The sequence below is a fragment of the Periplaneta americana genome, chromosome 10 (assembly GCF_040183065.1).
Source record: "Periplaneta americana isolate PAMFEO1 chromosome 10, P.americana_PAMFEO1_priV1, whole genome shotgun sequence".
NCBI classification, from domain to species: domain Eukaryota; kingdom Metazoa; phylum Arthropoda; class Insecta; order Blattodea; family Blattidae; genus Periplaneta; species Periplaneta americana.
This window is the reverse complement of record NC_091126.1, coordinates 42,978,882-43,003,463: the sequence shown is the minus strand read 5'-3', so window position 1 is coordinate 43,003,463 and position 24,582 is coordinate 42,978,882. Positions and strand designations below refer to the sequence as shown.

Here is a 24,582-nt window from a genome sequence, read left to right as displayed (position 1 = left end):
AAATAAAGGTTTTAAATTCCCCAACTACGAATAAAAATATACCATTCATATTTATAAAAAATGAGATGTCCCAGTTCTTATAGTATCACAATATTGAAAGAAATTGAAGGGTTGATAATTATAAGAGTACTAATTGTCATTTTTACTTTTTATACAAGAAAACAAAGTTTTTAAGTTTTGGATCTTATTCATTTCTTTTTAAATATGCATGATAGGCCTATCCTCTCGAAGTGAAGACTTATAAGTGCTGTGTTCTTATGCCACAAATGTTTGAGCTGACGCTGTCTGTTTTACAGACATACGATCTACGAGATACCACATTACCCTCCCTTGCGTGCTTTATGAATGCTCCCTACCTCTGCTTCGAGAGGGGAAACGCGTTCTGACGTCATTCGCTTGCCAGTTGGAAGTCACTGCTCTTCACAGAGTCTCTCTGCTAAATTCTGTAGGCTCTACTGTGGATGAATTTTGTTGGATTCGGTAGATGACGATTTTAGATTTTATTGGTAAATGACCAAGTTGAATTGAATGAAGGGAGAATGATAATACATTCGTGCATCAAAATCCAGCAGAGGACATCTAAAGAAAGCATAATTTATTTTTAACTAGCCGTACCCGTGCGCTCCGCTGCACCCGTTAGAAATAAATATAAAGTAATTACATAATTAAAATAGGACATTTGATCCAGGGAACATTCGTGTTTGATAGAAGGATATATCGTTTATTATGTTACTTAATTTAAATTTATTTAAAAAATTAAAATGCGATCATTTTGATCCAGAGACCACTCATTTGGTCATAAAAATTATTTTAGGAAATACGGGAAACGAATGCCTATCAAGTTTTCTGTGCATAAGAAGCTATTTTAATCTTACCTGTCCTCGATTCACTCAGAAGTTACTGTAATAACATTATAGCATTAAGTCCATCTAGAGAAACTACACTTTCCAATGGTGAATTAATCATTAATTATACCAATCGGTTAATTTAGCTTCCGATATTACTCCATACAAACACAGAAACATTCTCTGTAGGCTATGTTTCATAGCTTTCGATTGTTGTTTTCCAAGGCCCCTTATTGACGAAGTCATTTGTTATTTCATTACACCGCCTTAGATGGCGTTGTTATTGTAATTTTGATACTCATTTATCTCATTAAATATCGGTCCTATCAAAATTTGTCATAGAATAAAACTTATCGGAAATTATTTTTACAGAAAATTTTGTTATGTAATATTTTTCATGAAAATTAATAATAAGGGAGATATTTCTAGTTATTTAATTCAAGCCCCCTTATAACCCCCCTTTTAAATAAAATATTTTGAATGCCATATAGCCTAAATTCTAAGTTATAAAGAACTTAATTTATATTCAAATTTTCTTATAAATCGGTTCAGCCATTACCGCGTGAAAAGGTAACAAACATCCAGACAGACAGACAGATAGACATACAAACAAAAATTAAAAAAAATAAGCGATTTTCGGTTTCAGGGCGGTTAATTATATACGTTAGGACCAATTATTTTTGGAAAATCGAAAATTACCAGAAAAATTTCGGCTACAGATTTATTATTAGTATAGATGAATAGGCTTAAACGCAAATGTGTTATAGGCCTATTTGTTAATTACTCTAGCTGAAAGTTGGGGGGAAAAGTAATTACTGCTTTCAAATATCAATGCTGAAATATGTTGATCTTCAGTAAGTTTGTTTTTAGCCAGTTCGTATAAAATTTGCACGCATCTCGGGGGGGGGGGGTAATTTTGCAGTGAATAATGACACAATCTTTAAAAATTTATGACTTGTCTGGCGTATAAATGTAATAAAATTTAAGAGATAAACTTTAAAATACTATTTCATGCCGTCTCTTCCTACCTTTTTATTTACTCGTCGAAACTTATCAGGATCAAATCCATCCACGTGGCTCTGGAACAAGAGAAAAATAGTTAAAATTAGGGCCTTTTGTCCAAGAGATAATACAGGGACTACAATGCTGGCCGCATAATGAAGCCTTTAGCTCAGATGCTGGCAGAGAGAGAAGCGCTTAAAAGTAAGGAAATAAATGATTTCACAGTCTTCGCTATTTGCACTTAGCGTATTACACTAGTTTTAATAGAGAATTGACATATTTCGCAGCATTAATGTGATTTACTTCACGTTACAAACTTATTAATATTTTTAGATAGGCTACTTATGTAACCAAAAACTCTTTTCTCGTATTTCAAGTGCAATTTAGTGTTAAGTAAGACAATTTGGCTAGAAGGAATGATTAACATTGTTATTATTGTTATTTAGTCAACTGTCCGAAGACAGGTCTGAACCTAAAAAGTGATACCAAGAATGCACCACTTATAAGGCAACTAAGTCGGGAGATAATGGGTTAGGGTGACCAGTTCCTTTCCCCATCCACTACATAAAAAAATGTTATGTTTTATTTAACGACGCTCGCAACTGCAGAGGTTATATCAGCGTCGCCGGATGTGCCGGAATTTTTTCCCGCAGGAGTTCTTTTACATGCCAGTAAATCTACTGACATAAGCCTGTCGCATTTAAGCACACTTAAATGCCATCGACCTGGCCCGGAATCGAACCCGCAACCTTGGGCATAGAAGGCCAGCGCTATACCAACTCGCCAACCAGGTCGACTCCACTACATATATCGCCTACTAGCTACATATACTAACACTAATCAGACTTCAGATGTTTAAGATAATGGGAAAATTGGCCATATATTAAAAAGAAATATTCTACAAAAGTAATATTTCGAGAAATAAAACATTTTACAGACAAAAACGCCGTTTTTCTGACAAACCGTTTTTGAAAGTAGTAAACGTCTGACAGCCCTTTACACTAGTCACACCAAAATACGCTATTTTCACTTTTACATTATCATAAAGAATGAAGGCTTACATGATCAAACATTATTTACACTATTCTACACAATTTAAAAAATAAGTGGGCTACAGTATTATTAAATAAAATAGCTTGCATTACAATACGTAACACTGTACATAATAAGCTTAGTGTAAATAATGTTTGACCAATGTAGGCCTACATTTCTTATCATAGTGTAAATAGTAAAAGAAAATAACATATTCTAGTGTACATTGTTTAATTCGTTCAGATTATAAATATTGGTGTAATTATTAAAGTGGTCCATGTTTTGTTCTGCCCAACTTGATTAAACAAGGGTTGCGTGAGCCGTCAGTCAAGCATTTCGCGTGCTAGAAGGAGGAACGTCGTTCACTTACAATCTCCAGTAATATTTAATCTTGTCGTTCCCTGAGAGAAAGTAGTAATTACCTCAATAAATATTAATATATTTGAATAATTGGTTGAAGTTTACATTGAAGTGAAAATGGAACGACTCATATGCAGTGGTCGTCTTTATGATATCGACAGAGATTTTGTTCATTCGTCGGGAGGAAATGATGCTTCATTCTCATAAACATAAGTATTCGCAAGATAATCACAAAATTGGTTAATTTTATCACTCTCGGGTTTTACAGAATATAAGCTTAATAAATCTTGTAACTGACGCCTCTGAAGCAACGTTCTAAAATACTTCCAATAACCATTGCTTTAACGATGCGACGCCATAGTGGTGTATTTGCAGCGAAAAGCTGGCCAAAATTCCGTTTTGTAAAATGTATCATCTCTCAACAACTCATGCATATTACAGCTAAAGAACCTACGAACTGAAATACAATGATGTCTTTGTGCCAGAGCTAGGCTACTGTAAGTATTACGCTGAGCTATTAGTCTAAATTTAGCTTTTATCTCTCGACGCGTTTCAAGGCTGCTCTACACAAACACTATTGTAGTTTTTGCTTGAGTTGATTATACGAAGGTTATTGTTATGAATTCTTCAGAAGAAGGTATGTTAATGGCTCCTACATTATTTTTTACAACCTTTTTCTACTCACGGCACACCCTAGACAGGTCTAGACTCAACACGGCACACCAAAATGTTAATCCCCTCAAAAATATATGTGACTCTCCTAATATAATTACGTAATGTAATGAAATTTACTACTACTACTACTACTACTACTACTACTACTACTACTACTACTACTACTACTACTACTACTACTACTACTATTATTATTATTATTATTATTATTATTATTATTATTATTATTATTATTATTATTTCTTTATGTGCTTTTCGATTTATACCCAATTCCTCTGACTTTAACTATGAGATTACCTGTAAATATTTTAACTGTTGTAGCCTTTATTCTAGACGTCAAAATCTTGATTATCAATTTCTTTGCAAAGTTATCAATGGTGATATTGATTGTGAGTCTATCATAAACAACATCAGCCTTCGTATTCCTACAAAAGGTTTAAGATTTCAAAAAATTTTTTATAACAGAAATTCTAAATCACTTTCTCCAGTCTGTAGATGCATAAAATATGCCAATTTGCATGGGCACAATTTAGATCCTTTTAAGGTATAGTTTCGTTTCGATTATTAGTATTTACTGTTCTTGTTATCCATTTTATTTATGTATGTTTTTGTTTATTTAAGATATTATTTATTTGTTTTTGCACCTTTGTATCTTCTGTTTGTGTATTGTGCTCAACTATAATTGGCTTCTGGCTGTTGTTCAGCACACAAATATTAATAATAAATAAATAATAATAAATAAATTATTATTATTATTATTATTATTATTATTATTATTATTATTATTATAAAATAAAAAATCGACTCTTGCATTTATTAACAATTTATGAACTGCAATTCACTGTAGAAACTACACATTTCTCTTACTTATATTATAATTCTACTCATACTTTCAAGGCGACACTTGGGCCTGCTTAGCTGCACACAGCTGGCTGATTCGCGGGAGAATCGTTGACAGTGCAAGCCTAATTTCTTCATTGATTGATTTGAGTCACTCCCTCTTTAATGTTTTAATTTCAGTTAACGTCGAGAAGCCCAGTTCACACATATATTATATAATTGAAAATGGCAATAACATATTAACTGTCATCTCGGAGATAGCCTGGTATTCACTCCTTATTGACAACCAAAATGTTTCCAAAGGCACTTCGAGAAGTTCTAATTTCAATGTTCTTATGTAGGAGGAGTGTAGTGTGCTCTGATTCCATTTCCTGACAAAACAGAAAAAAGCAGCATATTTAGGGACCGCGATTTGATGAAGTTCACGACTTTTACTACTTCGTCCATCACAATGTTCAGAGCAAATGGCAAAACAATGGCTTCGCGGTGAATGAGACAATGATTATGAGATAGGCCTACTTCACGTACTTTAGCCATGAATTCTTTAACTCGGCCTGTCATAGAAGCGGCTCCATCTCTAAAACACGAATGCAATTCTCCCATGTTAATTCATTACGGACTGGAGTAATGGTTAGCGCGTCTGGCCGCGAAACTAGGTGGCCCGGGTTCGATTTCCGGTCGGGGCAAGTTACCTGGTTGAGGTTTTTTCCGGGGTTTTCCCTCAACCCAATATGAGCAAATGCTGGGTAACTTTCGGTGTTGGACCCCGGACTCATTTCACAGGCATTATCACCTTCATCTCATTCAGACGCTAAATAACCATAGATGTTGATAAAGCGTCGTAAAATAACCTACTAAAATAAAATAAAAATAAAAAAATCATTCATTTATTAGTTGTACGAAACATTTCTTCACCGATTGCTCGCTCGGGCAGTTTGCACAAAAATAAAAATTGTAATTACATGTCAATGTACCGAATATAGGAAAGAAGTTATGCTTGACCGCTAATATCGGTGGACTCGTCGATCTGAAGTGAGAACTTCTGACTGCTCTTTATTTTATCCTTCATAATGTATTGGTTATCATTGGCCATGTCACTAACTGGGCGGTTAACTATGTCAGCAGAGAGAGGAATTTAATTTTAATTAATTTTATTAATTTCTTGCAATAATAGGTAAAAGTTCGCGTCACACCTTTCACCTTGTGGAGGCACACCAGTGTGCCGCGGCACACTGGTTGCGGAACACTGAGTATAAGGCATAGAATGCCAAAGATATATTTTGCTACGAGTAGTTTGAGTATAACGTATGCAAATTATCAGTATTTCGTTATATTTCTAAGCTTTTCTAAGTGCTCAAATTCACTTCAGACTAAAGTACATTTACCTGAGAAGATTATTCCATGCAGAAGTAATCGCGGAATGCCACAGGTGTATTTTATATGTATTTTTTATCTAACAAGTGAAATTATCTGAAAAAAAATACAAAAATGCAATATTATTGATGGGTTTCCATCAGGTCCCTACAATATTTATCAACAGTAAACTCACTAGACGTTTTGATTTATCTAGAGAAAATCAAAACTCGAGTGGGATTTAATTGACTATTACACGATTAGAAGAAAGTATATGAAGATTAGAAGTAACGAAGTACTCCAATACAATAAAATATTAATTGGCTTACGAAAATACAACTGTCTTCAAATGTATTATTGTATCATCTCAACATTACGCTAGATGGCAGTAGTGTTTTATGATTATGTTTTCTTGTTACCGGTATCAGTTGTGCCAACTATGGAATCATCATCGAACTCTGTGGACTGTTACTAGTCAAGAAGGTTTTGTTGATTCAGTTTCATTTTTATTAAAACATTTGCATTTCACTTCAATCATCCGGATCCCAGTAATCAACGTCATTTGACAGATGATTTTCAATAAATCTTAGTATTAAACAATCTCTGATACGTGACTATCCATAATATCTTATAGCAGAAGCTATAACAAACATAACCTAAATAATATAAACAAGTGTTAGAAAAGTTTTAATTAGGGATGATGAAATAAACAAACGTTTTAATTAACGATGATGAAATGAAAAATAAACATGAATAATTTTAAAAGAAGCAATTATTGAAAGTACAATTTTCAAATTTGAATGTTTTAGTGGTAGGTGGTTCAGTTGATGTTATATTGGACGTGTGCGTAAAAGAAGTGAACTCGTTGATGTACATGGTGTATCCCTCAACTTATTCAGGATTTCCGAATGGTGCTCTTCATATATCACCTTTATCATCTATATCATGTTTATTAATTCTTGTTCTTGAATGCCAATGCGAGTCATATTTGAAAGTGCTGTGCATCGACTGGAGTGGTTTGTAATTTTCTGTTTTTTGACGTCCAGACCAGTGCAGTTTGAAATGTTGGCAAACAAAGAAACAAATGCTAGGATAGTGATAAAAATAAACAAATGCTAGGGACGCGATAAAATTAAACAAATGCTAGGGACGCGATAAAATTGTGCGATAAGCAGCCATGATTGGTTGAAAGACGTCCTTTCGTACCATTTTATTGGTCGAAAGTAGTGTGACATAGTAAAAGTGTAATAGTCAAGAAGATATTTTTTCCATAGGCCTATATTCTTCGTCGTCAAAATTTGCTTCCCTTCAGGCGTCAATTATACCGCAAATATAATTTCGTTATATGGTTGTGGCACCTGAAGGTCCTGCATTGGAAACTCATGAATAATTGCATTTTTGTATTTTTCAGAAAATTTCACTTTTTAGGGGAGAAAAATAGGCCTACATAAAAAATACACCTGCGGTATTCCGCGGTTACTTCTGTATCAAATATCTTCTCAGATAAGACAGTGCACTTTAGTCTGAAGTGAATTTGAGCACTCAGAAAAGCTTATAGGATGACGAAATACTGACAATTTGCATATATAATACTAAAAACTAGCAAAATATACAGTATATCTGGCATTTCTAGCTTTATATGTATCTAAATTTAATATTATTATTGTAAAAAAGTAATGTAGGAGCCGTTAACATACCTCGATCTGAAGAATAATAAGAAAATATCCGTATAATCAACTGAAACAAAAACTGCAACAGTGTTTGTGTAGAACAGCCTCGAAACGCGTCAAGATGTAAGTCCAAACTCAACAAAAGGTAAATTTAGACTAATAGCTTAGTGTGGCACGCAGACCTGACACAAAAACATCATTGTATTTCAGTTCGTAGACCCTTTGGTTGTAATATGCATGCGTTGTTGTAGAGAGATGATAAATTTCACAAATTGGAATTTTTGCCAGCTTTTCACTGCAAATAGCCCACTGTGCGACGATCGATATCTCGTTCGGCAGCATTTTATTTCTCTTTCAGTAGCCTATCTATTAACGGCGTTGCCAACATATTGCAATCTTTTTTCGATTGTTTCGTTTTTAAAGTAGAATGTTATCGCTGGTATGTTTCCAAGATTAAATTTTATGCCTTACTTAAACTTAATACCATATCCTTCCTTCCTCCGAATAGGGAAATTTTCCACTGGCAGCTAGCACGCTTACAATTAGAGTTGTTGTTGTGAATTTATTTATTTTATGATAATTTAGGAAAATTTACGTTTACCCGAATTGCCTTGTATAGTATTACATACTTTCAGTTGCTAGAAATTGGAACTCGCTTCCGAGTGGTATAAGGGGTTGTTGGACAATAATTTCATTTACGTCAAAATTGCATAAATTCTTACTTAACAGATGAATTGCTGATTAATATTTGTTACTTATAATGAAACTAACATCTGTCTATTCTTATTATTATTATTATCATTAATTTTTCTAAATAGATTTACAAAACCTCTAATGGCAATTACATTAATATTCTCATTATAGAAATAGAAATATATATATTCTCCCTGTAACATAGTCCTAGTAAGCTTATATTAAATTAATTTTCATCATTTTACTAGCTATCTCAAATATTAAATTAATTACAATTCATCGAATTAAATTAGCTCATAAATTAAGTTACTACTTTACCTTATAGATTTATCTAAATTTAAATAAATGTGTAGTGAAGAATATTGCTGGAGAACCTTTTAAGTGTAGTGTAAATATTTGTAATTTAAATATATGTATTGTATTGATTAAGGCTGGTTGAGTGGAAGAGAAGGCCTTATGGCCTTAACTCTGCCAGCGAAAATAAAACATTATTATTATTATTATTATTATTATTATTATTATTATTATTATTATTATTATTATACTTATGACTTTTAGAGAACCTGGAGGTTCACTGCCACCCTCACATAAGACCGCCATCGGTCCCTATCCTGAGCAAGATTAATCCAGTCTCTACCATCATATCCCACCTCCGTCAAATCCATTTTAATATTATCCTTCCATCTACGTCTCGGTCTCCCCAAAGATCTTTTTCCTTACTGCCTTCCAGCTAACACTCTTATATGCATTTCTGGACTCGCCTATAAGTGCTACATGCTCTACCCATCTCAAACATCTGGATTTAATGTTTCTAATTATGACAGGCGAAGAATAGGTACAATGCATGCAGTTATGATTTGTGTAACTTTCTCCATTCTCCGTTGCAGAGTTCGTTGTATTCATGATCCCGATATTTCCTGAATTGAAAAGCAACACTTAATGTCATTTTCATCAATATTCCTATTAGAGATGAACAACGATCGAGAAAGCAAGACTAACAGCGCTCGCAAAGCCGAAAACCCGCACGATAATGTTAGGTCCTATATACATCGCGTCGTTGACGTAAAGGCTGTTGCGATTGTTTCGAGAGTCGAGATTGATCACTCCCGAAGCAGCCTTGAATCGTCACAGTTGTTTATACCTGACTGAACTTTTATTTACTTTGGCAACTGTTATACAGGGACATCATTTTATTTTTACTTCAATTTTTATTGTACCTGAGTTTTGGAATGTACTTCACTCCCAACCCTTCTACTAGTAAACTTCCAACCGTTCACGACACAAGAACCGAGGGCGCGTGAGCAGTACTAAGTTACTGAGTATAGTACGTTTCAGAAATATGTTCGCGTTTTCCAGTGACGAAAGAGCTTTCAATATTGAATCATATTTTCGTATGGGTACTGTCGTCCGTTTCCCTATGTCGCACCCCGGTTTCCCCCACCTGCTTCTGTTCGCCCCTTTGTAAAGTCTAGTAGCTGGGCTAGCTTAGCTCTTTTCTGAAAACATTAATTTCTGTTAGGAATTGGACGTCTACGTAATATTATTCAAGTGTTTAAAATAACTTAAATAAAAGGGACTCCTTAAGTAATTAACTGTCACGTGATTTCCCCCCCCTTTCTACAACCCTGCGACAAAACCACTTGAACGGACAGTAGATAGGATTTCTGAGCGATTTTATCTTTTGGGATCGGGCAGAAGTGAAGATTGAATTTACAGTACGTAAGGTACTCTTTTATAGAGTAGGTACAGAATTATTTCAACATGAGTTACTCGTACGAAGGACGAAACTGGTAATTGAAATTAGGTACAATAGTCTATAATGCGATAATATGCACAAAAGAACTGAAGCCTGTATCGAAATGAACGACCACCATTTTCTAAAATGTGTTTAAATATCCATATTATAATTATTTTTCAATTTAACTTCATTCTCTATATAGTACGCTAATGTGCTGTAACAGTACAATATACACTGCATAATTAATACTTCCGAATGGATAGCTCAATTCGTGTGTAAAACACTAAGTGTTAATACAGTACTGTATTTTGATTAAACAAAAACCTAATGAAAATTATCAAACTCAAAATTGCGATATTTCCTAGTTTACATAAATGGATGAACCACTTTTCGTCCCTCCTATACCTAGTAAAGTGATTTGTATTTCACGCCAGTATCATCGAACTCCGTCGTGGAAAGGGTAGCAAACGGTGTTTCCTGTTTCAATCGTTAACAGAAAGGTATAGCCAGGTTAATATTAAAAATGTTAGTAAAAATAAAATGATGTCCCTGTATATGTATAAACAATCAAGTAGCCTATTTGAAATATCATCTTTACCTTTCAGTGTATAATAATCCGTTCCCCTGTCTTTATTTAATTACTAGGCCCTTATTAATAGGCTAGGAATTTTCTTTTCATATGTTTGATGTCAAGTGTGCAATCTCAAGTAAAAGTATATCAACGTTATGTTTTATGTTTCTTAGAAATGCAAACTTATTTGAGAATTGTTTCTTTTTTCTATTTATATATGCATAGGTAATATTATATGTATAATAAAACCAGAACATTTTGATAACTAAGATACTGTTCTGTTTTGTCTTTTTGTCTTATTTAAACATTTATAATGTTATTTATTTCAATGATGTGTGTTATTCAAAGTTACGAAATCTTTACACGCCGGCCAATTGCTATTTCGAGAATGATGAGCGAGACTTGAAGCGCACGAGAATGACGAGATGAGACTCGAAAGACAAATGCAACGAACACAGCGAGCGAGAGCGGCAGTTAGTTTTATTCATCTCTAATTTGTAGGTACTGTATGAGTGTAGACTATATTTATTTTTTTGCTCTTCTTGAAGACAAATATGGAAGATATGAACTCAATGTTGAGCTAGACTTGTGGTTTACTCTAAGACTACGTACAAAATTGAGCCAGACTTCGCAAAACTGATAGCCTTATGATAAGTATAAGAAACGGGATTAGTTTTCCAAAGCAAGGTTATGATAGCACGTAGAGTAACTCTGTATTTATGTATTTTCAAATAACACAAAAAAATCGAAAACTAAAATTTATTATCGAAATCAATTATTATGAATGCTAACTTCAATACATTATGCAAATATTAATGGGTAGAACATATTTATAGGCCTAAATTGTTAAAAAGTTGGGGTTTAGCAGAAATGAAGTACAGTGGATTCCGCTTAATAGGACATTGGGACCATGCGTTTTGGTCCAATAATGCTGCTGGTCCTCTTAACCGGTTGGGGTTGAGGGTAATCGTTTCTTAAGAGAAGTCGGTCGTTAAGAAGTCGGGTGGGGTTGGAGTTTTGTAAAGTTATGACAGAAAACGTAATGACCTGAAATAACGTATACTTTCAAATTGTAAGATTAGTTTTGTTTCACGCGTGTAGCCTTGATGAAATGAAATAAATATTAAAGAGTAGTCATTCAGAATCATAATATGATATTAGTATAATATAAAATTAAAATGATAAGTAACTGATATATTGCAGTCGAGTAGTAACACAGCGCGAGAGACAACGACAGCCCACTTTATACAGGGACATCATTTTATTTTTACTAACATTTCTAATATTAACCTGGCTATACCTTTGGATTAACGGTTTAGAACCGGAAACACCGTTTGCTACTCCCTTCCACGATTGGAGTTCGATGATACTGGCGTAAAATGCAAACAAATCGCTTTACTAGGTATAGGACGGAAGAAAAGTAGTTCATCCATTTACGTAAACTAGGAAATATAGCGATTTTGAGTTTGATAATTTTCATTACGCTTTTGTTCAATGAAAATACAGTACTGTATTAACAATAAGTCTTTTTACTCACGAACTGAGCTATCCATTCGGACGTATTCATTATGCAGTGTATATTATACTGTCTACAGCACATTAGCGTACAATATAGAGAGTGAAGTTAAATTGAAAAGTAATCATAATGTGGATATTTAAGGGAACGAACAGGTGAAAAATGCGGAAAAATGGAAAAAAATACAAATTTTTGTTTTTATGTTCATAATTTTATTTAAACCTTCTACTTTCATAATATGGCCTCATTTTTTATTTGGGAGCCCTTTAAACCGTGTCACATGACGTTTAAATGTCTGCTTGCACATGCTTCGTTGCCCTTTAAACGAGCTGTCAGCTCTAAAGTTTATGTTGAGCTTTGTAATTTGAATAAAGCGGGCTAGTTTTTTTTCTGGTGTGTATCTAGTGAAATTAAGTTTGTTGTCACTCCTGAATACACTATCAGCTTGCCTGTCAGCCCTGCAAATACTTTGTTTTGAAACTGTGAACGGCAAAATATTGTTTGTGGATCGTTTCTTCTCGAGTTTGTGCGTTTGTACGTGAATATTCATACTTGTTTTGCTGATTTCGTGTTATTTAGGATGTTATTAAAGTTTTACACTAATTTTGTATTCAATTAGTTGTATATATTAGTGTGAATAAGTTAGTATAAGTGCATTAGGTTAGGAATCGTCACAATAACATTCAAGACCAAGTGTATAACTCAACATTTAGCATTTTAGGCATAGTTTTAGTTTTCTAAACATGAATATACTAAGTGACATTCATAATAAGGGCAAGAAACGATCAAAATATGCTAATAGGGCTAAAAATTTAGCAAATATAAGGTGGAAGAATGCCAAAACTATTGTGGAATGTGTGCAACAAGAAAATGTGTTAGGCCTAGTTGGTGATAATGAAGATCAAGTGTCAAAAGAACCAAATAATAAACAAAGTGCTAGTGAGATAAAGTTGATAAAATATGGCAACTTGCAGGAGAATTCAAATATAAGTGCCCCCCAGTGTAGTGAAGACTACACATTAGTGCATGTAAATTTGTGGAGTGAACTGTATAAAGGAGTAAAATGTGGTGAATGTGGAATGGATAGTGCAAAAGCTGAGCTTACTGAACCATCAGGCTTTGCATTTAAAGTGATAGTGAAGTGTTATAATTGCAACACAGTGTTGAATGAAATGTATACAAGCCCTAAGGTAGGTAACACTGAGTCAACTCGACCTCCCTTCGATGTAAATAGGAGAATGGTCAACGCCTTTGTTACCATGGGAAAAGGATACTCTGCTATGGAACAACATTGTATGGCTATGGGTATGGCAGGTTTGAGCTCACCATCCTTCAACTCTCACCTGATAAAACTGACGGAAGAAAACAAACTTGTTAGACAACATGTGTTGAGAAATGCTCACTCTGCAGTTAGACGAGCTCACATGGAAGTGGACAGTTCTATTAGTGATAGTGATGTTATAAATATTGGTGTGTCATACGATAGCACATGGATGAAGCGTGGACATACATCAAAGTATGGTTTAGGTTCAGTCATAGATATTTTAACAGGGCTAGTGTTAGATTTTGAAATAATGTCAAAATATTGCAGTACTTGTAAAAAGACAGAAAAAAAAATGGATGTTGCAAGTGACGAATATAAACAGTGGTATCAAAGTCACAAATATGCTGGTGTTTGTGAGAAAAATTTTGATGGATCTTCAAATGCCATGGAGATGAAAGCTGCAGAAATTCTTTGGACCCGGTCCATTAGGTTGTGTAATATGAGGTACACAACCTTATTGTCTGACGGGGATGCAAAAACACACCATCACCTTCAGCAGCTTCAAGTTTATGGTGAAGGCATTGACATTAGAAAAGAAGAATGTGTGAACCACGTTGCTAAGAGAGTAGGTAAAGGTCTACAGAATATTGTTAGGGAATGGAGAGGGACAGATTCCTCAATCGGAGGCAAAAAAAAGGGAAGTCTGACTGCAGAAATGATACCTCGACTGCAAAATTACTACAGAAAGGCCATTATTGATAATATCCCCGATGTAAACAAGATGAAGAAAGCCATCTATGCAACACTTGACCATGCAATGTCCACGGATGACAAGCCCCTGCAGTCAAGATGCCCTAGTGGTGAAAAGTCATGGTGCTTCTTCAACCGGGCCATTGCGAAGCAAGAAGCTGTTCCGAAGCATGACTTGAAAACCATGAAGACAGTGTTGCGACCTGATGTTGTGGCTAAAATCATGCCAGTGTACTGTAGACTAGCTAGTGATGAACTTCTTAGCAAGTGCACTGCAGGAAAAACTCAAAATGTGAATGAAAGTGTTCATAGTGTGATATGGCAGAAGTGCCCAAAAGAAATTTTTGTATAAAAAAAAAACTTGAAGTGGCTGTTACTTCTGCTGTGACTGAATTTAACATGGGTTGTACAGCAAACATTTCCATGAGAGATTTAGTGTCAACAGTGAAATTATCTCCTGCAGCATACAAAATTGGCAATAGGAGAGACAAGCGTCGACTGCAGCAAGCGGCTACTTCAACCAGTGAGAACTTCAAAACAAGCAGGAAGAAGCTACGTTTGTCAAAAAGTGTCACTGAAAGTAGGAAAAAGCAGCAGGAGGGGTCAACATATCAGGCAGGAGGGTTTTAAGCAATTTCCATAACGTGTAAGTACTCAAACATAGTGTTGTACTTTAAAACTTGATTTTCTCCCTTTTAAATTTTATTACATTTTAACATGTTCAAATTGCTCCATATGATGCATTTCTTAACCAATTGTGATGAAATTTTTACCACAAGCCCACATTACCTAAAGGAAAAAGACTGTCACATAGATTTTTAAAATATTTATTATTTGCCAAGATATAAATTGATTAAGATGCATGAAATTAATTTTTTTCTTTAAATTTGGCACTCACCCAGTTTTGAATTTTTTTCTCAGAAACTAAGAAGTGCTAACTAAAAATCATGTGATAGATGTTTTATTATTGTTAGAGGAAATGTTCCATATTTTTTTTTAAATTCATAATGTTAAGCGTTCATCATGCAGCATTTTTTAAATATTAATTAGTATTAATTGGTAAATAATTAATTTCTTCAAAACTAATTAAGATAGATTGATGAAATTTATAGGGATGTTTTAAATACATATCAGCACCCTGTGGTAAAAATTTCAGTCCATTAGCATCACAAATGCATAATTTGAATATTTCACCTGTTCATTCCCTTAAACACATTTTTGAAAATGGTGGCCTTTCATTTCGAAACAGGCTTTAGTTGTTTCGTGCATATTATCGCACTATAGACTAATGTACCTAATTTCAGTTACCAGTTTCGTCCTTCGTACTAGTAACTCATGTTGAAATAATTCTGTACCTACTCTATAAAAGAGTACCTTACGTACTGTAAATTGAGCCTTCACTTCTGCCCGATCCGAAAAGATAAAATTACTCAGACATGCTATCTAATGTCCGTCCAAGTTGTTTTGTCGCAGGGTCGTAGAAAGGGAGGGGGGAAATCACGTGACAGTTAATTACTTAACGAGGCCCTTTTATGTAAGTTATTTTAAACACTTGTGTAATATTACGTAGACGTCCAATTCATAACAGAAATTAATGATTTCAGAAAAGAGCCAAGACAGCCCAGCCACTAGTCTTTACAGAGGGGCGAGCAGAAGTGGGTGCGGGAAACCGGAATGCGATGTAGGCAAATGGACGACAGTACCTGTGTGAAAATAGGCAATGACTCAATATTGAATTCTCTTTCGTCACTGGAAAACGTGAACATATTTCTGGAACGTACTATACTCACTAACTTTGACTGCATACGCGGCCTTTGTTCTGTGTGGAGGACGGTTGGAGTTTACTAGTAGAGGGGGTGGGAGTGAAGTACATTAAACAACTCAGGTACAATAAAAATTGAAGTAAAAATAAAATGATGTCCCTGTACTAACCAATGCACCCTCATCCTATTCTAAAAAGTAGAATCGTAGGTAGGGAAGACGAAAATACGTTCTTGAGTAGATGCCACCGTTTCAGAGTTAGACTATGCGAGCTTTAAAGGGTCCGTTACACTGGAAATTTACTGCATTTACTAGTCTACAAACTTTCAAATGGGACTTAGATTCCGGAACGTTCCTTTCTTAGATAAAAAAAAAAGGTTGAACTGCATTGATCTATTTGACAACAGCTGACGTATTCCACTACATGAAATTGTAATACACTGGTCAGTTCCCAGCGACGTCATGCCCCGAAGATATCCGAAATATCGACACCGAATTACATAAGACCGCATCGTTCTCATGCCTCGATTCCCTCTGCTTTGTATGCGAGACTTTCCATTTATCAGAATGATTTCGAGTGATTAAGCGTCAGACTAATAAGATCAGAGCGGGAATTTCCTGACCTCGGTCAGAAATCAATGGCTTGAAGGTTTGGCTGTACATTCGCCTCTGCAATCGATACAGAGCTGCTTGTTCTTTTGTACTGCTTGACAAGTTCGATTCTTCATGTACAGTGTACACAGAGTGTGTCCCTTCCTCAGAAACGCAGTTTTATTAGGGGTCAACAACTCTTGCTAGGTAGCGAATGCTTACTTTCTTTATAGGAAGTCAGCTCGAAGCAACGAACTCCGTCACAATTGGAGAATACATTATACAGTACTTTGTGCGCTCAGTTAATTTAACAAAACTGATTAAGATCTGGAAATATGTTTACTTAGGTACTGAAAGATGACGCATTATACACTTCCGGTTACCACAGTATACGGAGTGTCGCATAATAGCCGCACACTTCCATACAATTTACGTGTTTCACTTTTTTTTTTCAAAACTTAAAATTGTAGAAAAAAAAAGAAAGAAAAGAAAAGGTTACACTTAAACCGACGAAAAATTAGTTACTAATAGAGCAATAGCAACCGTTCCTGAAATTGACAGATGTTTGTGACAGAGTAAAAATTCAGATAAAATGAAAGATTTTTTTTTTTCAAAATCAATAGCCATATTATATAAATGATGAATAGTTGAGAAACCTAAAAAAGTCACATTTTTGTACATTGCCACTGAAAGATGAATGCCCCTTCTTTCTCTCTGATGCACCCTGCGTTTGGTGGGTTGCATTCAATGATGTCACAGATATTGTCATTAATCAGAGTGTTACATTGGAGTTGAATCGCTCGCTTGAACTCGGTCGAGTGTCGCACCTTCGAGTGAGATAAGATCGGTCGTGATACGCTCATAATAAATAGAAGCACAGTACAAGGTCATCTCACCGACACGTCTTATCTTGTCTTATAATATGATAGATCCATACATAGTGTTCCGCCTATATACTGCGACAATGTAGAAACGTTTTACAAAATATCATTAATATAGCAGTAGATTAATAACAATATTAGTACAGAGATAACGTCACAGAAAATATAACAAATGAATAATCATGCTGCTCAACTGCTACAGACGCAAAGATTGATACACTAATTTAGTAGAGATTATTATTATTATTATTATTATTATTATTATTATTATTATTATTATTATTACTACCACTACTACTACTACTACTACTACTACTACTACTACTACTACTACTACTACTACTACTACTAGAAAACTTGATACGGTTCTTGCATTATCGTGATTGTGTTCTCCGTTTGTAATAATGACATTTACATCCAATAAAATCTATCAGATGTGCAAAAATAAAATCACTCCTGTGGGGGGGGGGGAAACAACATTTACCTACAACATTCATACTACATTTTAAAGCAAGTTTTGTAGTCGTACTATGGAGAGGTTAGTTAAACACTGCAAAGTTTTGAAATGATAAACATCTATGATGTTACTATACAGTTCATCACTGTAACAAGAACGAATGTCTAACGCTCGGCTTGTCCCGTTCAAAGATTTATCGCTCGCGACAATTTTACCCATCATGCATGTGCGCTACCTATCGGATTATGCTATGAACTACTTGGCGCTCGAGCGAAAACGTCCGATGCAGACCTCTGGTCATTATGATAACCATTTTGCCGATCTCTAACATTGAGGTGTTTTTTATACTGACCTCTATATATTTTTAAGTATTACTCTGTAATTGTGCCACGTTCTGAATCATGAATAAAATTGTTGATCAATTGAAAAAAAAATTGTAAAGTTATTAAACACATAAACTAATCATGATTTTCCGATCCAGAGTTGCGTTCGGGCGTGGGTTCCATTCCCCCTTGGGCTGAATGCTTGGTTATTTTTTCCGAGATTTTCCTCAATTGTAAAGCGAATGTCAGGTAATCTATTGCGAATCCTCGGCTTCGTCTCTCCAAATACATCTCACTATCATCAATCCCACCGACCCTAAATAAGCGAGTAGTTGATACAGTGTCGTTAAATAATTACCAACTAAAAATATTGAAGAAGGATAAGATCTCTATGTCCATATTTGATGGTTTCGTGTGTTTTTATACGAAGAAAGTCTCAAGTTAACACAATTTTTTGTGAGATTTCAAGAATAACACTTAATGTTAACAATATTTTTCGTTTTGGTGACTGGAAATTTTTCAGGGAATATTCCCGATGACAAAGTTCCCAGGAATTTAGCCATCACTAGCGGTAGTCCTCGGCAATAAACCATCAGATTTTCTGTAAAGGCAGAATAAATTTCCTTTTCCTACACTATACAATGCTTATTGTTCCACAAAGCAAAAGCAAAATTGCTGGTATGGTTATGACGCACGAATGTAAAGACGATTAAAGGCTGGCTTAAAAAACACATTATTGTTTTATTAGAGTGATCGATAACGACTTCCAGAAGTTTAAACACACACCATACGTTGCTGATAGATTACAGCGGATGATAGTAATGTCACGAATGAAACTGCAAACATTTCACTTTCGATTTGGTAATATTTCATGAGTCCTACTTACAACTAAAAAAAAGTCGTCATGTTGACGAAGAAAAGAACAAGTACGTGACGTTATCTTTATTACCGTTGTCATTAGGCTATCGTTAACGTTAACACAATCTCATATTATCATCATCACATCATCATCATCATTATTCATTGTGCCTTTGCTCAGTCGGCAGACCGCTGACTTAACAGCGTCCGTGGAGTCGAGTTCGAACCTCGGCAATGGCGGAGTTGTATTTGTGCTGCCAAAATCCAAGACTGAATTTTTTTGGGAATTCTCTAGTTTTTCTCTCAGTATTCTACCAGTACATTCCTCAAGCTTCCTTTCTTTATCATCTCAATCCCAATAAATAAAGTGCCACTTGCCTTTGAGCTAGGCAGAATTGATTTACTGCCATAGCGGATGTTTGTGACGGTTTGTAGATATTAGTGGTGATGGCTTCCAAACGACTCGTATAGCCAGTGCCAGCGTTTTTGGCGCGTGTCCTTGAGTAAAAAGTCAGTCAGTGATAGAGATGGCCGATATTTCACAAACCGATATTTTTTCACAGGTATTTTTTTTGTCACAGATAAACCTCTGACTGATGACGCGAAATATCTGTGACAAAATATCGCTATCGAAATCTGCTCCGTATTCAGTACTCTGTCACCGTTGCAACGTCTGTGACTGATATTTTCTCCTCTACGTCGTGGGTTTGCGCATGCGCATGATACAATAACAGCAATCGGGTGGTGGTATTTGATTATTTTTTCGTGATAATTTGTTCAATATTATTTTTTTCAAAGTGATGATGTGTTGCAGAGTTATTAGTGGCATTATAATAATATAATCAAGAATCTGACATTTTGTTTTCATATTTTAATCTGTGTATATGTTTTATAAATATTTTATGAATTCCCCCGAGATCTTCACATTTTCATATTACTGTGAATTTATATTAATGTGTAAGTATTTTCCACTCAATTAAAACCGAACGAGACAAAACTGGCTAATATGATGGGCAACTTATTTCGCTAAACTAACCTTGAGGTAGTTTCCTTCGTATTCCCCTTATACACCTTGCATATATGAATCTGTGACAGGTCAGGTTTGGTTGGTTTAAGCTTTTATTATGCCTAGACATATACGATCAACGACTAAACTAGCGTTGAGGTGGTTCCCTTCATACTCCGCATATACACCTTGCATATACGAATCTGTGACAGGTTAGGTTTGGTTAGTTTAGGCCTTGTTATGCTTTGGATATACGATCAACTGCATCTCCACAAAAAATCATATTCAATGATTTTCACTTCCGAAATCACCGAAACTACCTCAGCACTAGTTTAACCCGAGGAACTGTCTCTCCAAAAAAAAAAAAAAACCTTATAAATGCAACGATTTTACATCCGAAATCGCCGAAACTACTTCAGCGCTAGTTTCACCATCTTATTATAAATGATATAGTGATTACACGATTTAAATAATAATAATAATAATAGTAATAATACCATTGGTTACCAATACTTTATCTTGTGTAAAATCCTGTCTGAACAACTGTTGTGTTTTGTAATTATTTTCCATTGTTTTTCCGAATACCGGTACTGATGTTTCGTTAATTTTTATTCTGACTCAATATTATGTTAATGCACGACTTAAAAATAATTTATACATTATATTATATACAATAAAAAGGATCAATTTTTAAAACGATTAGGATAATCACATAACCTCAATTTCTCCATACCCAACTACATTAAAAAATTATCAACTGATTCCATATCTACAATCAACTACGATATAACCTCTTGGTATATGAGGTTAACTTTTTACATGTTACTGTTGAGTTAGATTAGTATTTATTTGTTAATGGTACATGTACATAACTTATTTGTTGGATTTTCCCATATACACCACTGATGTGTGGCATGTATAGAGAATTCGTATTCACATTACACTGCTCTTCAATATTTCCTGTTAATTTTTATCGGTGTGACAAAATATCGGTGTAATTCATGCATATTGTGCTTACTTATCGATATAAAATATCGGTGTGACAAAATCACAGGTAAAAGTCACAGATATTTAATTGTCACAGTCACAGTTGTCACAGATACTTTGAAATATCGTTTAAGCTCAACTCTAATCAGTGAGCACTTGTTGCCAGTGCAGCTGAGAACGGTATCACCCAACAGGTCACGTTAGCAATCTGCCAATCACAGTTGTCAGCTTTCTCGCCCATAAACTGTGACAAAAATAAAATGCTCGCTCTCAACGTTTTCATTACAATATATTTCACGCGCCAAAAACGGTGGCTTTGGTTACAGATCTGCATCAGAGGACCGAAGGCCCATAGCACCTTTTTTTTAGTTGGTTATCTAACGACGCTGTATCAACTACTAGGTTATTAGCAGACATCGAGATTTTGGACCCGATAGAATAAGTTTACTAAGTCTATACTATAGACAGCTTTGTCACTGTGTGTGTTGTGGATGGGAGTCGGCAGGAGAGACATGTGTACATGAAACCAAGTCCAGTCCAGTCTGCTGCTGCTGTACAGTGACGTTCCAAAGAAAGACAACTAATTTATCAAACATTAAAACAAAATGATTATAAGAGGAGAAAAATTCTGTAGAACCAAAAAAATTAATCTATACGTAGATTAAAGTAAAAACCTATAATGCAAAATTTTGAAAATAAATTAATATGCATTTCAATTTGGCTTCTTTCATAAGCACATGTGCAATACTTACACAACATAACATAAGAATCATACACAATATACACAACTTATAATGTACAATCAATGATATCCCCACAGTATATCCTATACAATATAATGTAAAGAGAATTTATTATCTGTTCAACTTGTTTATTTTCCAGCTTTATCTTCTGGAATACTATTTGAACTGTTACAATGTACTACAACATACATTCTCAAGGTCTCAAAACTAAATTTTCTTCGGTTGTCGGCAAGACAAAGTTTATATTGGGAGAAGCAGCGCTCTACACCACATGATGTAATGGGTGCAAAACGATAAAACACTAAGACATTGAAATCTATCTTCGCTACCCCAGCAGTGTCCGTAGACTTCTTGCCTGCTAGTATGCCTTTTATGTCGCAGAATATGGCATATCCACTGTTTTTACACAAAACTGAATTTAATTTCTGTTTAACACGATTACTAGCTGGTGTAGCGGATGCTTGATGAATTACTTTCGTTATCTCCTCAATTAATTTTAGAGCTTCAGCAGACGAATAATTGACGTTTTCTATAACCTCACTGGTTAGTAGAAATTTTTTTCCTGGAGTGTTCCGACTATGACATTTACTATACACCTGCCAGCTAATTCAGTGGCTTCGTCTATCGACACCCAGATTTTATTATTTGCTGTTTGTTGTCTAATGTTACTTATTGTTGTATCGTAGCACTTTCTCAAGTAAGTCTGCCGCAACGTCGAGTCAGTAGGGAGTGCTCTCTTCGTATATTATTCCATGAAAGCTTTGAAATTAGGGTTATTTACTTTATTAAATTATATGTTTACAGCCACCATCATTTCACATTGATCTAGAATGAACTCGGATTCTTTATTTGTAAGTTAATCTGACACAGGTGGATTTTCTTCCCTGTTAAGAGACAAAATGTTTATATGCGAAATATGTTTTTGGGAGTTACGATGAGTCTCAATGTATCGTTTTTGTCTCCCCTTAGTCTAACATTACACAATTTAATGTAACATGGTCCCCATTAACTTCAAAATAATCACTTTCGAACTCCTGCACAAATAAATGCGTCTTAGAGCTTTTCATTTTTGGCATACTTACTGTTAATCATATTCTTCGACTAATCAGATAGATAACCACATAGATCAAAACTAGACTGCTATCTCCTGTTCTCTATCTGGAAATGTGAACTAGGCGTACGGGACTGTTTTTATTATCAGAACAGTACCTGCCTTATGAGTATGACTGAGTAAATAAAGCACATGGGACGACAGGTCGGTCGCTACCATCAGTGCCTCTACCCACTATCGTCCTGCTTTCCAACTTGAAACCGCACTGTTTTCGTCTATCGGGTCTAAAGTCTCTAAGCCTGGTTATTAGCGTCGATGGGCTTGATAGATAGCGAGATGGTGTTTGGCAATATGAGGCCGAGGATTCGTCATAGATTATCTGTTGTGTAGACCAATTCACCAACAGAGTCGTTCATAGGAGGCTGGTCTACGCTACATCCGCGATGGGGTGAGATTATGATGGAGACTTTTGGATGCCACAGGGGAACCGGAGCTTACAGAGAAAATTTCTTTGTTACCTGGAAAACGGGCATGCCCGACACAAGTTGTAAATCGTGGGTACGTCAGCACCACAGGATTATTAGTTTAGCGTTCTAGCAACCAGACCACTGTGTCGGCTTATAATAATAATAATTTATTTTATTTATTTATTTATTTATTTAGAATATTAACGTGCAAAAACAACAGCACAAGGCCAATTACAGTTTTGCACGATACAAAACAGAACAAAACAACAAATGATGATGAGAATGAATGATAGAAAATGGCAATGAGATGAAATACAAACAATATAATGGTCTACATCAATCATTGATCAAATAATAATAATAATAATAATAATAATAATAATAATAATAATAATAAAAAATAATAATATAATAATAACACTCCATGACCTACATAGAAATCTACATTCTTGATACAACTATCTTCAGAACCAGAATCATCATTTTCTTGGAAATTGTCATCAACTAGTAGCGAATCATTGTTTAAAAAAGCGGTGACCAAAGCGGGTGTCGTGATTACATCGTGTAATCACAGACATTCAAACGTGTACGAGGAGTTTCCTGTACATTCCTGTGTGTTTCATTCACGTACTGAACGCGAGCAGTGGCCGGTATCATGTCGTTCTACAAACTCTTTACAAGCAGTAAGAGGTGGTTTCGTAAAGAAAGACAAGGAGAACTTTTTTGTTGTTCTGTCGGACAAAATGTAATACTGTATGTTTACTTCGCTCCACGGTTCGATTAGAAGCAGGCCTGTATAGAAACATTAATTGCCACGCTCAATAATGCATTATTTTTATTATTATTATTATTACTATTATTACTATTATTATTATTACTATTATTATTGGTAGTACTATTAGACTATTATTATTATTATTATTATTATTATTATTATTATTATTACTATAATTATTATCACTGATCACTAAGTATATGTTTCTATAATTCTTCTGTACGTGCATGAATATTGATATTTTTAGATCTTCTCCCTAGAAGGGAAAAATTATTAGATTTTATCTCAATTTTAATCTTCTTAATCTTCAGATGAAGGCAACTATTAATTACTCATTTAATAATAATATTGTAGAAAAACTTATTCAATATTA

At 34.8% G+C, this 24,582-nt stretch overlaps 1 protein-coding gene across 1 annotated transcript in view; it reads right to left on the bottom strand.

Moving 5' to 3' along the window:
- Positions 1 to 24,582, bottom strand: part of LOC138707615 (uncharacterized) — a 108,207-nt gene that overhangs the window by 8,605 nt on the left and 75,020 nt on the right. Inside the window, exon 2 of the mRNA XM_069837276.1 lies at positions 1,874 to 1,924. Coding sequence (XP_069693377.1) covers positions 1,874 to 1,924 — 51 coding nt within the window. The remainder of the gene's footprint in view (positions 1 to 1,873; positions 1,925 to 24,582) is intronic.